General features: G+C 51.1%; 7 protein-coding genes across 7 annotated transcripts; 1 reads left to right on the top strand and 6 right to left on the bottom strand.

Moving 5' to 3' along the window:
* Window positions 1-235: 235 nt before the first annotated feature.
* Window positions 236-913, bottom strand: CPAR01_11403 (oxidoreductase; the record flags this gene model as incomplete). Its single annotated transcript, XM_060495662.1, has 1 exon — window positions 236-913. The coding sequence occupies one exon, from the start codon at window positions 911-913 to the stop codon at window positions 236-238; it is 678 nt and encodes a 225-aa protein (XP_060346010.1).
* An 856-nt stretch (window positions 914-1,769) lies between these two features.
* CPAR01_11402 (uncharacterized protein) lies at window positions 1,770-2,649 on the bottom strand (the record flags this gene model as incomplete). The annotated part of the gene is made up of 2 exons (XM_060495661.1): window positions 1,770-2,132; window positions 2,254-2,649. The coding sequence occupies 2 exons, from the start codon at window positions 2,647-2,649 to the stop codon at window positions 1,770-1,772; spliced, it is 759 nt and encodes a 252-aa protein (XP_060346009.1).
* A 759-nt stretch (window positions 2,650-3,408) lies between these two features.
* On the bottom strand, window positions 3,409-4,344 carry CPAR01_11401 (uncharacterized protein; the record flags this gene model as incomplete). Its single annotated transcript, XM_060495660.1, has 2 exons — window positions 3,409-4,073; window positions 4,149-4,344. The coding sequence occupies 2 exons, from the start codon at window positions 4,342-4,344 to the stop codon at window positions 3,409-3,411; spliced, it is 861 nt and encodes a 286-aa protein (XP_060346008.1).
* A 712-nt stretch (window positions 4,345-5,056) lies between these two features.
* CPAR01_11400 (urea active transporter) lies at window positions 5,057-7,357 on the bottom strand (the record flags this gene model as incomplete). The annotated part of the gene is made up of 4 exons (XM_060495659.1): window positions 5,057-6,358; window positions 6,412-6,689; window positions 6,750-7,011; window positions 7,070-7,357. 4 exons carry the CDS (start codon window positions 7,355-7,357, stop codon window positions 5,057-5,059), a joined length of 2,130 nt encoding a protein of 709 aa, XP_060346007.1.
* A 656-nt stretch (window positions 7,358-8,013) lies between these two features.
* CPAR01_11399 (alkanesulfonate monooxygenase) lies at window positions 8,014-9,495 on the top strand (the record flags this gene model as incomplete). Its single annotated transcript, XM_060495658.1, has 1 exon — window positions 8,014-9,495. The coding sequence occupies one exon, from the start codon at window positions 8,014-8,016 to the stop codon at window positions 9,493-9,495; it is 1,482 nt and encodes a 493-aa protein (XP_060346006.1).
* A 99-nt stretch (window positions 9,496-9,594) lies between these two features.
* Window positions 9,595-11,729, bottom strand: CPAR01_11398 (uncharacterized protein; the record flags this gene model as incomplete). Its single annotated transcript, XM_060495657.1, has 9 exons — window positions 9,595-9,709; window positions 9,772-10,017; window positions 10,078-10,208; window positions 10,268-10,851; window positions 10,907-10,973; window positions 11,025-11,086; window positions 11,157-11,300; window positions 11,353-11,498; window positions 11,548-11,729. The coding sequence occupies 9 exons, from the start codon at window positions 11,727-11,729 to the stop codon at window positions 9,595-9,597; spliced, it is 1,677 nt and encodes a 558-aa protein (XP_060346005.1).
* A 948-nt stretch (window positions 11,730-12,677) lies between these two features.
* On the bottom strand, window positions 12,678-13,831 carry CPAR01_11397 (peroxidase; the record flags this gene model as incomplete). The annotated part of the gene is made up of 2 exons (XM_060495656.1): window positions 12,678-12,785; window positions 12,839-13,831. 2 exons carry the CDS (start codon window positions 13,829-13,831, stop codon window positions 12,678-12,680), a joined length of 1,101 nt encoding a protein of 366 aa, XP_060346004.1.
* Between the last annotated feature and the right edge of the window lie 372 nt (window positions 13,832-14,203).

The following is a 14,203-nucleotide window of genomic DNA, read 5'->3' as shown; positions in this document are numbered from 1 at the left end:
TCTTCATCGTCATCTTCTTCATCTCTCTCATTCCCCCACAATCATAGATGAGAGAAATGGTGAAGAGACGGAGGAAGTGATCGATGCTTGTGCTCCTCATCACCCGCATGCTGGCCGTCTCGCCGCCCAGCCTTGACCCCTCGCGAATTGCCACGGTATGCCCATCTCATGTGCTGAGACTAGGTCGTGAGCCCCTCCGGATCTCTCGCTGATGACGATACCCTCACATCGTCTATCACGCCGTCGCCCCCGTTGTCTCCTTCCACAAATCAATCACCATATTCGCAATATTCTGAATAGCCTCGGGCGCGTTCGGCAGATGATGGCCGCCCGGATACCTCACAACCTTGCGCGTACTCCGCTCAGAACACTGCTCAATCAACATCTCGCTCGCCGGCTTCCATGGATCAAACAAGCCCACCACATGAACAGTCGGCAACCGAATCAGCACGTCGTCAGGCACAAAAGGCGGATACGTCCCGCATAGAAACACCCCAAAGAAGTTATACGGCACAAACGGCTGCCGCTGCTGCTCAATCAACAGACTCGACGCCGCCCGCGCGCCCTGCGAAAACCCCAACACGCCGACGTAGGGCCCCGTCTGCTGCACGTACACCTTGAGCATCTCCATCGCCGTGTCTTTTTGCTGCTGGAACTCCTCGGCGGGGATGGAGGGATCGTCGCTGACCCATCGTCGGTACGGCCCGCATCCCTCGAATACGGGGAGTACGCCCGGCCCGGCCTCCGTCTCGATCGGCCCGTCGAGGTAGACAAATTCGAAGCGCGGCTCGAGGACGCGCGATAACCTGATCAGTTGAATCTGGAAGATGCCTGCTGAGGAGCCGCCTCCGTGCAGGCAGAGGATCTTTGGCCGTTCCCGCGGCGCCTCATTGACTGCGTACGGCTGATACATAGTCTGACTCTACCCGTGTTGCTAGCGCGCTAAAGAAATACCCGAGAAGCAAGGAAGGGGAGTGGCGTGTAGCGAGTGAATGTGACTCCAGAGAACGGACGAGGTAGCGAACGACAGATGCGGCCTTGCGTGAGGACTGTAGAGTGAAGTGAAGGATGTTTCTTCCAAAGACCTCCTCACACAGCGTGCGTGGTGCGACTGAAGTGAAATGTGACTGACGGGGATGCAGGTAATATGAGAAAGAAAGTGGATCATATGCTCGCTCCAGCCTCCAGTTCCCAGGCCCCCCACGGCCCCCAAAGCACTCGGCCGTTTCGGGCTTCTGCCATCTTGAACCTCCGACGCCCGGCCCCTGGTCTCATCTTTCCGGTTCGCCTTACATAAGCGTTAAACCAAACTCTCATCTACCATCTGGCCAACCAAGTCGTCTCTAGGAACTCTATCAGGCAGCATCAAGATTACATGGAAACGTTCTAGTCTGACTCGGGTGGTTGGTGTTGAACTTTAAGACATGCATTGCTGGAAGACAGTTCAACATTCGCCCGGTTCGGATCCGGCTTATCCGTTCGTTCGATGCGTAACCATGGTGGTGGTTTGGTGATGTGGTGATGTCGGTTAAGTATTCGTAGTCTTTAGAAATAGTAAATTTGCCAATTCTACAAGAGAGAGGCGATGGAATTATTCGAAGCTTTTTCTGCCATCATATTGATATAAGATTAACTGTTTCGATCTGATTGAAATACTTGCTCTCCACTGTCACGTCTTGTGAGGTACGTGTACCGTTATTGGTCTTTGTGGTAATTCTTGGATCTATGGAGCTAAGCATGCTGACGCATAAGAATCTTGATTTATTTTACTACCACTCTGCTATACTTGGGAACAGTCGCAGCTTAGAGTGTAATTCCTCCGTCTCAATAGTCTCTACATCGCAAATCAATCGTAGGGCACGGCGATCTGCGACCTGTTGCCATGGCTTGATAACGGCCCCGGGAATCTCCAGTTGCCATGTCGCTGCAGTCGTGAGTTTTGCTGTGTTACCTTCTCCAATATCGAATCGAAGAGAGAATGAAAATGGCTCCGTTGGACTGAAAGCTTCCATTGTTTCGAGCTTGGGCATATGCGTTGCCGCCATTCCTGCCGCCGATATCAAGAAATTCCAGTCCGGTTCGCCTGTGCTCGGTGACAAGAGGATCGATGAAAGACGTTGCAAGGGCGCATGCTGTCGTTGTCAGCGTTAGAGCCAGCACAAAGTTCCAATGCGATATAGTGTTCAGGTGCTGCTTTTCCCCATTGCGAAAGCACTGAAACGAAAACAAGGCTGTTAACGCTTTTTTTACTACCACATTGATTGCCGCTACCGTATCGACTTCCTCTCGCTGATTGTATTCTGCGCCAGTAAACTCCGCTGTTCCGATGAGGAGGGTGATATTCCTGACAAGCTTCATCCGGTAGCCTCTCACAACCTGGTCCATGCGACCGATTCCTCTTCTGCAGGGCCGGATGCTCAAACTTTGAAAAATTCCAGCTTCAAAGAAACATTGCCATTCCTTCGAGACGCTGGACCAACGTGCCATCTCGTGTCTTTCTTTAGCCAGCGGCGGGAGCTTCTCGAGTACCATAAGCCGGAGCTCTTGGGGCAAGGCCTTCCACGATGGATGGATAGAGCCATGTGCGATTCGACGATTGGTTTCGGATTGCTCAATCGAGCCGATGGCAAAATTTGAACACAGCGCCATTGTTGATTAGGGCGGTTCTTTAATTAACTCTGTGACGAATAATTAGTTTGAGGTCGGAGGCCGGGTTTGGCGCTTGGTATCCACATTCTGGTGTTGCGTTTTCTTTCGTATTTGCGTGTTTAGTTTTCTTTCTGTTCCGTTGCACAATGAAAAAACTAAAAGCCCGTCACCAACCTATACTGCGCATGGAAAGCTGTCAGTCCAACACCCGGAAGGGCAGGACCTTGATATAGTTCGACGCCTGGGCGGACTCCTAGGACCTGGATGGCCAACCCGATCTCACCTTTAGCCAGGCTCCGGCGTTCAGACATGTCCATCATATTTTACTCGCTTCATGGTTGTCAGCAGATCTGATGCATCAGCCTTCTGAGTATACTAAAACAATTAAGCCACCTCAACATGAGCAGGGAAACGCTCGACATTTTCGATGTTCTGGGCAACAAGCTAGGTACTAAAGTAGGCAGAACTCCCAATTTCTGTCCGCTCTCTGTGACACGACTATGTTGAGTATTTTCCCTGAATAAAAGGTGCCTTCTCGAGAGCCTGTGCCTGGATATGCCAAATTCTCCGACCCTTTCGCACAAGCTGATCACCAAACTTATCAAGTACTTCCTCAACATCAGTCAAGTTCTTGCGCCTAGCCTCATGAAAGTCTTCCTCAGACCCGAATGTGGCCGCTTTCCATATGTGTTTCCAGCGAGAGACAGCCTGGATGGCCAAGGGGCTTCGGCTCTGAACTCTCGTAGCCACCATGTAGAATTAGGAGCGCTTGTTGTGACCAGTCGTCGGCTTGAAGGTCTTGATATCGGAGAACTGAGAAACACAGTACAGGTCACGAACCGTGCCCCACGCCTCCATCTTGTGGAAGAGTACAACCATGGTTCCGCCGGGTCTGAGCCGCTCGAGGCCGAGCGCAAGCTGGCTGGTGGTCAGTCGCTGAGACTCACTCTGATGTCGATACGAGGCACGCTCTTGCTTATGCACCACTGTTCCTCCACAGATGACCAGATCGAATTGTTGACCGGGCATGAACTGGCGAGGGAGGAACTTGGCAAAGTCTGGATGATCGGCCGGAATGTCATTGATGCCCATGTCCGCAGCGAGCATGGTGACGTCGACGTCTCTGCGATCAATATCGAGGTTGTTGGGTATCATGACCCTGTGGCCCCCATCAAACTCGGGAAGACTGAAGCCCATCGCTTGTGCACCTGTGTTCAGATACATGGCCGTCGTGAGGAAGCCGCCGGGCGCCATGCCCATGTCAAGGATCTGTGTCTTGCCCCAGCTAGAAGTTTTGACTTTGAGGGCGCCCGTGTTTCTTTGCATCTCTTGGCCGATTCTCTTCATCATGTCGTAGAAAGCTATCGCAGCCCGATCGGTAGGATTTTCGGCAACACGACGCTGGTTCTCGAAGAGCGTGTCACCTGCAGGGTTCTCCCATCACTGCGAGTCGCGGCCGGTGGTTAGCATTCTTCCAGCGAACACAGAGGACTACCTACGAACCTTCTTGCGCAAGTCGCGGACTTTGACAAACTCCGGAGAGTTCTTTTCGAGATAGTCATGAATGAGCCTGCCCGGACGCTCCCAGTCTTGGTCTGGTTCACGACACACCCGCGGCTCGGTTGTGGAAGCTTCCATTACCATCGGCGAGGGAGTTTTGTCATGACTGCCGAAATCTTCGGTGGCTGCCGCCATTTGACGAGCCGTGTTGAAATGCAGTCATGGTTGAAGTCAGGTAAGCTGGTGATGACGGGGACATGAATACACAAATAATTCACAGGTCTTGATTCAATTGATGAAGATAATAGGGGTGTCTGTGATATGCCATCACATGCCTTCGCGCATATTCCAGACCTTTATTTGGAATATAATGAAGCCTGAAGGAGATCATCGCAGCCTGATGTTCAAGAGCCAGCCAGTAACTGCCCGCCCTCCTGCTTTGAACAGCGGGGTTGACGGCCTCCTGCATCTTGTTTGTCTTCAACCAATGAGGCCTGATTCATCTTTGAACGAAACACGCATCACATTTGAGACTTGCGCTAGTATGTACTCGCCGAGAACATGCATAGATGTCAAGAGCTGGTAGAAAATTGCCATGTTCTTCGAATGTAGAAGCACAGGGCTCTGTTATTAACGGAAGTCGAAACTAGTCTCTCTGATTGCCATCTCGCAATATCAGCGCACTAACACTCCACGATTAGAGACCATTTCAAGCTTCCATCTACCAGCTGGATACTAGAGTTCGATGCCCGCCAGGTTGTGTCTGTCGGGAGCACGCAAGCTGAGTCTGCACACCCGAAGTTACTGGGATTCTACTGCCAGTGAAAAGCTTTAGATAACAATAATAGTGGCACAGGCCGTATCTAGACATTCTGATCTAAGTTTCTTGCATTTCCGGCTTCGCAAGTCATTGTTTAGACTTAAGAAGGTCCCTACTCGAGTGCCAAACGCCCTTGGCGCCTCTTACAATCTCGTAACGTCCATCATACAGAGGGTATACAACAACAGCGAAGAAAGCAAAGAACTGCCAGATGATCGCCACCGTTGTCCAGCTCTTGAAGAAGGTCTTCTCAAAGATGTAATCGCGATACAGCGGCATTGGCCAGAGAATGAAGGTAACGAGTACGATGGCGATGAACATGTACCAGGCGACGCGGTACCAGCGGTACAGCAACTTGATAGTATCGTCGTCGAACGGGTGGCGAACATCATCCAGGTTGACTTCACCTGCCAGCGAGGTATCTTTGGAAGAAACCGCGGGAGGGAACTTGTCGCCTGCAGCAGCGGCGGTATTCTTCTCCGAATCACCCGACTTTTCAGGGTCAAATAGGGAAGATGCAGGTGGTTCTCCTTCCGAAGTCGACGAAGTATTCCCGTCATTGTTCGCCTCCTCTTTCTCGCTGCTCTGCTTCAACTGATTCTCTTCGGCAATCTCAGCGACAAGAAATCTTCTCCAATCGAACTTTTCAGGTTTGTATAAAGACAGAAGCACCGAGTATAGCGCAGGCGAGAAGAAAGATCCGATTGCTCCGTAAAGAGCTGGTAAGCTGCCTTCTGTGGTGTTCATGTTAATCTCGCCGTAAATGACATGTGCTGTTCCGAGCCAGATGCCTAATCCCGTGAGGAAACCAAGTATTGGGGATACAATCGCGGCTAGGCGTGTCTGGCCTGACCAGCACAGAGTCAAGCCAAGCGGAATGATGCCCGGGCATGAGAGAATCGGACGGAAGTAGCCAATCCAGGTCATATCGGCGCCTCCATAGTTCAACGCAAGTGAGATAGCCGTAATAAACACGGCATGAAAAACCACTGTAAGATGGCTGACGTGGACCAATTTCTTATCAGATGCTTTGGGGTTGAGGTACGTTTTGTAGACGTCAAAAGATAAGATGCTGCTGACTGCGATCATCGATGAAGAGACGGTGCTCGTTAGCGCCATGAATACAAGGACGAGGAAAGCGTCGATGCCCTGGTCGCCAATGAGAGCTTTGATGGTGTACGGCATGACAAGTCCAGCGTTGACCTGTGCCGATGTAAATTCATGCGGGTAGCCTGGCCAGATTGAAGTGTTGTGCAGTGCTCTTGCAGTGAGACCGATGACTGTACCGAGGCCCCATGGGATACCAAAGATTGCTACCGCAGCCAGGTTGTATCCTGGAACAGTTGCGTTCACTTCCGTCGCAAATGACTTTTGCCAGAAAGCGGTGTCCTGCCATTTCGATTAGTATCAACATCCATGACCACATGCACGCAATCACTCACCATTACGACAAGAGCCAAGTTTCCAAACTTCAAGATTAACCCCCAAATGATCGCATCTCGAGACTTCATCGTGAGCAGAGAGCCCTTGTAGTTACCGTCAATCAAGTTCTCTGAAGCCGTGGCCACCACCTTGTCGTACAGTCCACCAAGACCACCAACAGCATCGTGGGTGAGTACCTTGAGTGTAAAGTAAATGATGAGAATCAGGGCGATGAGAGTGTGCAGATAGTCTGTGATGAAGGTTGCTTTCAGTCCACCAACCGCGGTGTAAAGTACGACTGAGTTGGGCAATGTCAACTCATGCCTGCATTTGGTTCAAAGATATTGGAGCGACCAACCTCCAAGTGGAATGAGAATCGTGGCAGCGACAAAATGCATGCCCGAGATACCGTAGATGAGTTGTGACCCGGTGAGGATCATACCAGCACAGCCGAAAACGTTGTTCGTGATGTTGAGGATAATGAAGACAATGTGACCGATCCATCCGTATCTTAATCGAATGATTTCAAGTGAGGTGTGCGCGTAAGGAACTCGAATCTTTGCCAAGACGCCGAGTGCTGCCATCAAGGCTATCTGGAAGCAGAGACCTGTTGACCACCACTGCTTAGAGCATCAGTAACAATTTCGCTCATCGTAACATTGATGTAATTGCACTCACAAAAGGCACAGCAAGGCCAAACTTGTAGCAAAATGCTGCTGAAAAGACTGTCTCATTGATCCACATCCAGGAAGAAAAAACGGCCGATGCTGTTAAACCTGTCCCAACCGACCGATTGGCCACCATGAACATTTCGGAGGTGCCAGAGTCTTCTGCCAGGTAGGCCTTTTGAATCTTGACTGCTGCGAGAATGACACCACAGAAACCGATACCAAGGCCTATGAGCATTCCATAGCTGGTTGACTGAGGTATTAGGGTCTCCCCTGATACACCTAGTTGGACCGACATTGTGACAAGATCTTTGTCTACAAATTTCCTTCGTGCGAGCAGGTCGATTTGCGACTCGAAGAGATGGAAAGCGGAGGCTCAAACTTCGAATTTGGAATCCATTGAACAAGGCCAAGCAGAACTACTTTAACACAAGCCACCTCCGCGAAGCTTGACTTCGAACCGAGATCGGTATCAAAAGGCCCCAGTTCTTGGTCACATCTTAGCTGCCCCGCATTGCGTTATGAACTCAACCCATGTCGGCAACTACGATTACTTAGTATACTTGCGGGCCGGGAATTGATAACATACGCCTGTAAGGTGGGATCTGTAGGGAAGACATACTTTAGACTTTTGTTCGAATTTAAGCGATTCTGCCGGAGAAATTGCTCGGAGGTTTGTTAGCTTGGCAGATCGCAATCGGTTGCGTGCGATGATGCAATCTGCAGACGAGCCACCCACAACTCATCGCGACAAGGCTATTGGATCAAAGCAGTTACAAGAATGCGCGCTATCGGCATTCCTTCGACTTGAGATAAGAGCATAAACTTACTTGGAGCCGGCAATGTTGATCGAAACAAATGGAAAAACAACCGTTTTTGAGGGGTCGTCTTCGCTAGAAATCAGAGACTGCAAGACACATAACATCACAACCAAGACCTTGGAAAAGTCTCATCATGGCCGACAACTCAAATCCTGCCACAGACCAGAATGGTTCCAGCGACAAGAAACAACTCATTCTCAATGCCTTTGTCATGAACACGCCCGGTCACCTGGCTCCCGGTCTCTGGAAACACCCCCGCAACAAGACAGACCAATACAAGAAGCTCTCTTTCTGGACCGACCTCGCCCAGTTACTAGACAATGCCGGTTTCCACGCAATGTTTATAGCCGACACCCTCGGACCCTATGATGTGTACAAAGGACCGGCCAACGTTGTCCCAGCCTTGGCCTCCGGAGCACAGTTCCCAGTCAACGATCCGCTGTACCTCGTTCCCGCAATGGCGCAAGCCACGAAGAACCTCATTTTCGGAGTGACTGCAAGCTTGACCTACGAAAAGCCCTATTCGCTGGCGAGACGCCTCTCGACGGTGGATCATCTGAGCGAAGGGCGACTAGCCTGGAACATTGTCACCTCATACCTAGACAGTGCGGCCCGGAACCACGGCTTAGAGGAGCAGATCCCGCACGATGAGCGTTACGCGATTGCACACGAGTACCTCGAAGTTCTCTACAAGCTCTGGGAAGGCAGCTTTAGGGACGATGCAGTCTTGGCGGATCGCGAGGCTGGGACGTACATTGCCAGTGACGCGGTCAAGCAGATCCACCATAAGGGCAAGTACTTTGATGTGCCTGGACCGCACTTCGTTGAGCCTTCACCTCAGCGAACACCCTTCCTCTTTCAGGCGGGTGTGTCTGAAGCTGGAAACGGCTTTGGTGGTAAACATGGAGAAGCCATCTTCATCGGCGGCCAGACTGCGGAGGGTGTCCGAAAGACTGTCGATAATCTACGCAAGATTGCGGCGGAGGAGGGAAGGGATCCTAATCACATCAAGATCATCCTCGGCATCAACGTCATTGTGGCAGCGACAGATGGGGCGGCCGAAGCGCAGAAACAAGAGTACCTGAAATACGCGGACACCGAGGGTGCCCTAGCTCTCTTCGGAGGGTGGACAGGAATTGACCTTTCTGGATATCCAGATGATGAAGACTTCTCAGTGGCAGACTCTCCACGGATTCAGTCCATCATCCGACGTTGGTCAGATACCGTCCCGGGCACAGATAATCTCCCTTGGACCAAGCGAAGGATTGTGGAATACCTCAGTATCGGCGGTCTAGGTGCCAAGATAGTGGGTAGCCCTACCACAGTCGCCGATGAGCTGGAGCATTGGGTCGAGGTTTCTGACGTGGATGGGTTCAACCTGGCGCACGTTACCAATCCCGGTACTTTTGAGGATATCATCGAGTACCTGCTCCCTGAATTGCGCAGACGAGGAATTTTCAGGTCCGACGTTGAGAAGCAGGGAGCTACGGCGAGAGAAGTATTTATTGGCTCGAAACGACTACCTGAGGATCATCCTGGAAGCAAGTACAAATGGTGCGCTGGTGAGACAGAACCGCCATTCCTGAAGCAGAATAAACAAGCGTCAGGTGCTTAAGAATAATAACAGGGACGAAATTTCCTACTAGAGTAATTCCTCAGGAGGGCCTCTGTGCTCAGTGAATCTCGATAACTATTGCTAGCCTCCATGGGGCATTCAGCAAGTCGTCTGGCTGTGGACAAACTCCTTGAGAGAGAATGATGGATACATGAACCCGGAAACGCTGATCAGGTCTGTGATATTACCTGCAGGGCCATGCGAGGGGAAGAAGCTACTATCTGTTCAGTTTCTGATGGTCCCATTTGAGAAGATGCTGGGTCGAGTTGGACTTACTGCGCATTGCCTGGTACTTTGTCGAGAGAGAGAGAGTTGAGAAGCTCCTGCACGGCTGCGTGATCAAACGTTTCAATAAATGCCAAGTTTCCATGGTCCGCATCAAAAACCGCCGACGAGCTTGTCTCAACTGGGCAAGATGGGATAACAAGGGCGTAGCCATGGTCCTCAGCGTGAATAGTGGCTTCCATGTCAACGAGAGCAAGCTGCAATTTGCTGTCTTTGAGCAGATAGGAACCGCCACGTCTTTGAAAAAAATAGTTTTAGTTGAGGTATTCTACTAGAAGAAAAGAGTTGAAGACTTACGGATAAGAGACTACTTGCTCTCTAGGGACAGTAGTGTAGTATCCCGCGGCATGCTCAGGCACAATGAGTCTTGCGCCTTGTGCGACATAGTCTACTACACCAAAGGCATGATCGTGATGATGGTGAGTAGGCTGTTGTACTTGGGTCAGCGATCCGGAGAAAAAGGCTTCTCAGATAGAATATTACAAACCCAGACATGTGTTATGTTCTTTCCAAGATTTGTCTGAACCCACTCAATGACGAGCTTGCTCTGATGCGGCGGAGCATCCAAGACAATAACAGACCCATCCTCAAGCTCAACCAAACCTTGCCGCATCCCTAGATCACCGCCGGGGCTAATGGTCCAGAACCCAGGTAGATCCTGAAGAGGCTGAGAAATCGAAGCTGCGATGGACTCCTTTGTTCCGGTATAGGCACCCGGCCAGAGGAAGTTTGCAGATGTTTCTCCAATCTCTGAGAAGCTGTATTGAACGTTCCGATTTGGAACGCTGGATTCGGGGACAGTCCCGTTGCCCGGTACCGCAAAGAAGTCGCTCGGTAGACTATCGTTGATGATGGTCTGATCAGCGCGATAGTCTCCAAGAAGATGCTTGCCGTTGTAGATGGTCTTGAATCGTTGAGGTATTTGGACCCCGTTGACTTCAGCATAGTCGTGAACGAGAAGGTCATGTGTTGATTCGCCGAAAAAGGGGTGGTCTTCGTAGGATCTAATGATGTAAGGGAGATTCGTGGCAGGATCGAACAGGACTGTTAATTCGAGCGTATCGTCATGAACTGCGATGCAAGTTACAATCATACATATCGCAGGTTTGTAGAATACCTCTCTTACCTCCTGCTAACGTTATTCCTGCTCCTGTCTCCCCTTGTCGAGAAGTGAAATTGTTGTTGGAAAGGATCTTAATATGGCGATTAGGTAAATCATCAAAGTAATCACGACGAAGACATACTGTGGAAAGAAGTAGTGGGTGCCATTTGTACGCTTCGCTAATCAGGTAGGACGCAAGTAGGCCTGAGAAAACGATCAACATTAGCCCTCGGCGAGAATCGAAATCAAATCCAATGGATAGACTGCTACTGACCGTCGAGGTAACCCTGGGGCTCGCCGGAGGGATTGTACAAGTTGTAGCTGCCTCTAGTGACAGCTGCGTATCCACTTTCACCACCCTCGGCAACGATGGAAAAGTCCATCGGCATGAGATTTGCTCTTCCGAAGGTCCATCCGGCTGGCAAGAATTAGGTTGGGCACTATGAATAGCCTTAAAAGGTAATACTAACGCCCAAGTGCCGCGATCTTGTCAATGCGTTGCTTGACGTGTGTTTCGTCAAAGGCAAAAGAAATGTTTTGTCGGCCTGCTGTTACGGCAGCATTATCCACACCCGCGACGGATATTCCCATCATCAAAGTTCTTCCCCTGAGAATACTACGATCTGTTAGTGGCCGAACAGAACTTAGCCTACGACTCAGCTCACGTTTCGCCGACGTATGTCAGGCTTTGGAGGGAAGAAATTGCTTCACGCCCGCCGAGAGCTTCTATTCCCAGAGCCAGAAGTACTGCGGGATCCTGAGTCGTGCCATTTTGTCGAGAATGGAGGTGTCCCAAGGTGTATTGCGCAGCCGCCAAGAGAACCAAGCTTATATGTCGAACGAACATCTTTGCGATGGAATGAAGAACAGACCAGGAGAAAGCTTGAACAAGATGCGAAGCTTGCTTAGTAGTTATAGATCAGTCAACTCTAGTATCATAATTGCGTCTCAATCAGACTCTGTTGACTTGTGCAAGGTTTTTCGACTGCTCTTCACCCCCCTCAAATTTGGGTTGACAGAGATGTTGATTTCAAAGCATCGCCATCGTGGCTTGTTGCGTCGCATCTAAATAACGTGGATGGAATGTCTTGGCCGGAATTTGACCAAAAAGAGCGGCTTCGACCTAATCACTTCCGTGAGTGCGACGTTTGCTTCCGCTCAAGTATACCCTAAGTGAAGCCTATCACGTATGATAGCTCAGCCAGGGACGGGCTACTCCGGGCCAAGTCTTCATCACAGCACCAGCAGGGCGGATAACTCAAGTCGCCTGACTGAAGCATCCCGCAACCCTTGTCAATATTTCAATGGATGATGACTAGTAGAGTCACCTCCGAATCTTAGATCTTGGCAATATGGGGAATCAGACTTAAGTTAAGGGGGTATCAAGATCACGGGCTGTCTGCACCAGAAACTAAGTCCGAGGAGCTTAGGGCCGAGAAGTATCTCGGCCGGAGTTACTCAGATCACCGTGCGCTACCGACCCGGAGATAAGCCTGCTTACTGACTCTCGAATAGTGACCTGAACATTATTTAAAATAACTCGAAGGAATCATCGAAACCCACTGCAAGTGCCCTTTGAGGGAGGGATACAATTTTCTTCACAATTGCATACGGATGAAGAATCTACCTAATATCTATCATGGATTACGTATTTCTACCTAGGTATCGTTTATGCGGAGGTCACAAATTGTGATGTCCCTTAAATCGTGTTTCCCCGAGAATTACTTCCACAATCTATATACGCCTCCCCAACAGTCTACCGAAGATATAATGTAGCGAGAATACCTTTAAACATCTATCTCTTGACACCGGTGCCGGCGGGGAGCGCCTTGCTGCAATCAGTCAAGTCGTTGATGTTGAAGACACCAAGGAGACTCAAACGGAGATACTGCTTGGCATATGCCTGCAATTTGGTCAGCTGTATTCCTGAAGCAGATGGATCAAGTAAAAACTTACTCCGCCCCAAAGCGGTGCGTTATTAGCGAAGGCCTGGAAGGCCGGGGCCGAACGGGGATCCTTGGCCAGAACCGTATCACTGGGGAAGGTTACAACCTCGGCAGGAGCTCCAGCCAAAGTTTGTCCGTAGAAGTCAACATCCCAGATATTGGGCGTGGTGTCCTGCGGGGCGTTGACCTTGGATGTGTCGAAAAAGCGTTGACGGCTGGCAGTGTGCGCCCCGACAAGGGCAGCGAGACCAGGGGCGGTGATGGTCTTGTTGCCAAACAGCTCGATCAACTTGTCGGCAGGGTCCTTCGGGTCTGGAAGTAGACCATCGGGAGCAGCCACGGAAGAGTCCTTGCGGCCGACGAAGGTCTTAATCCTCGGTCCGCCAGGGCATGCCACCGTCGCAGTGTTGGCGGCGAACTGGATCAAGTCTGCCATACCGGCGCCGTGGTCCTTGTACTTGGCGAACCACGTCTTCATCTGCGATACAATCTCCTCCAAGCCCTTGTTGAGTGGGCGCCCGATCTCCTCAGGAGCGAGGACGATGGATCCATCGGCCCCGCCGAGGTCGCCGGTGTTCAAGCTCCACCCAGCAGCGTCATGGAATCCGAGACGGATGGCGGCGCGGGCAGGGTCGGTGCAACCGTTATCGTCACGGAACGTGGGCATCAGGTCAGCAGCGACATGTTGCCACACGCAGCACTTGTCCGCGTTGCATTCAGAGCTGCCGAGCTCGGGGAGGTTGCCGCTGGCCGCATCGGACGTGGTAGGCGATCCGGAGCCCGTGAGGATGCCCTTGACATCCTTGCCGACGTCGGACAAGGATCCGTCGGGGATCTTGAGGAGATCACCGAGATTTTGATTGTCTGCGGCACCCTCTCGGCTAGCGAGATGCGCCATCATATCTCCGTGGCTGGTTCCGGCGCCGCCCCGTCCCATGCCGGGGTAGGCAGTGGCGACGGCCACGAGTGCCGTGAGAGCAATGCGTGCTTTCGATCCGGCCATCTTGCTGAAGAGGTATGATAACTGGAGGGAGAGAAAGAGAGAGTGTTGTGAACGAGAGTATTGCCTGTATTAGAGCGAGTGACTGAATGTTGAACGCTGGAGTGATAATTGATGGCATTAATGGGATCTCAAGTGTCTAATTATACCTGAACTCACAATAAGATATCGGTGGCAAAGATGCACTCTGTATGCACAGAAGCAACTCATACTCACTCATGGCCGTCAGCTCGGCCCCGAAGCGGGAGGCAGGAGCCATTAGCCTGCTTCAGACATTGAAAGCACGGTTGGGATGTTTCGGTCCGCAATCATGTCAATCTGGAGGATCCCTAAAGAGGGCACTAAAAGCTGTGCATTGGCGCAGAAGAACAAACC

Source organism: Colletotrichum paranaense (genome assembly GCF_030867605.1).
Source record: "Colletotrichum paranaense strain IMI 384185 chromosome Unknown Scaffold_9.1, whole genome shotgun sequence".
Classification (NCBI taxonomy): domain Eukaryota; kingdom Fungi; phylum Ascomycota; class Sordariomycetes; order Glomerellales; family Glomerellaceae; genus Colletotrichum; species Colletotrichum paranaense.
The sequence above is the reverse complement of the archived record's forward strand: the minus strand, read 5'-3'. Positions and strand labels throughout refer to the sequence as shown.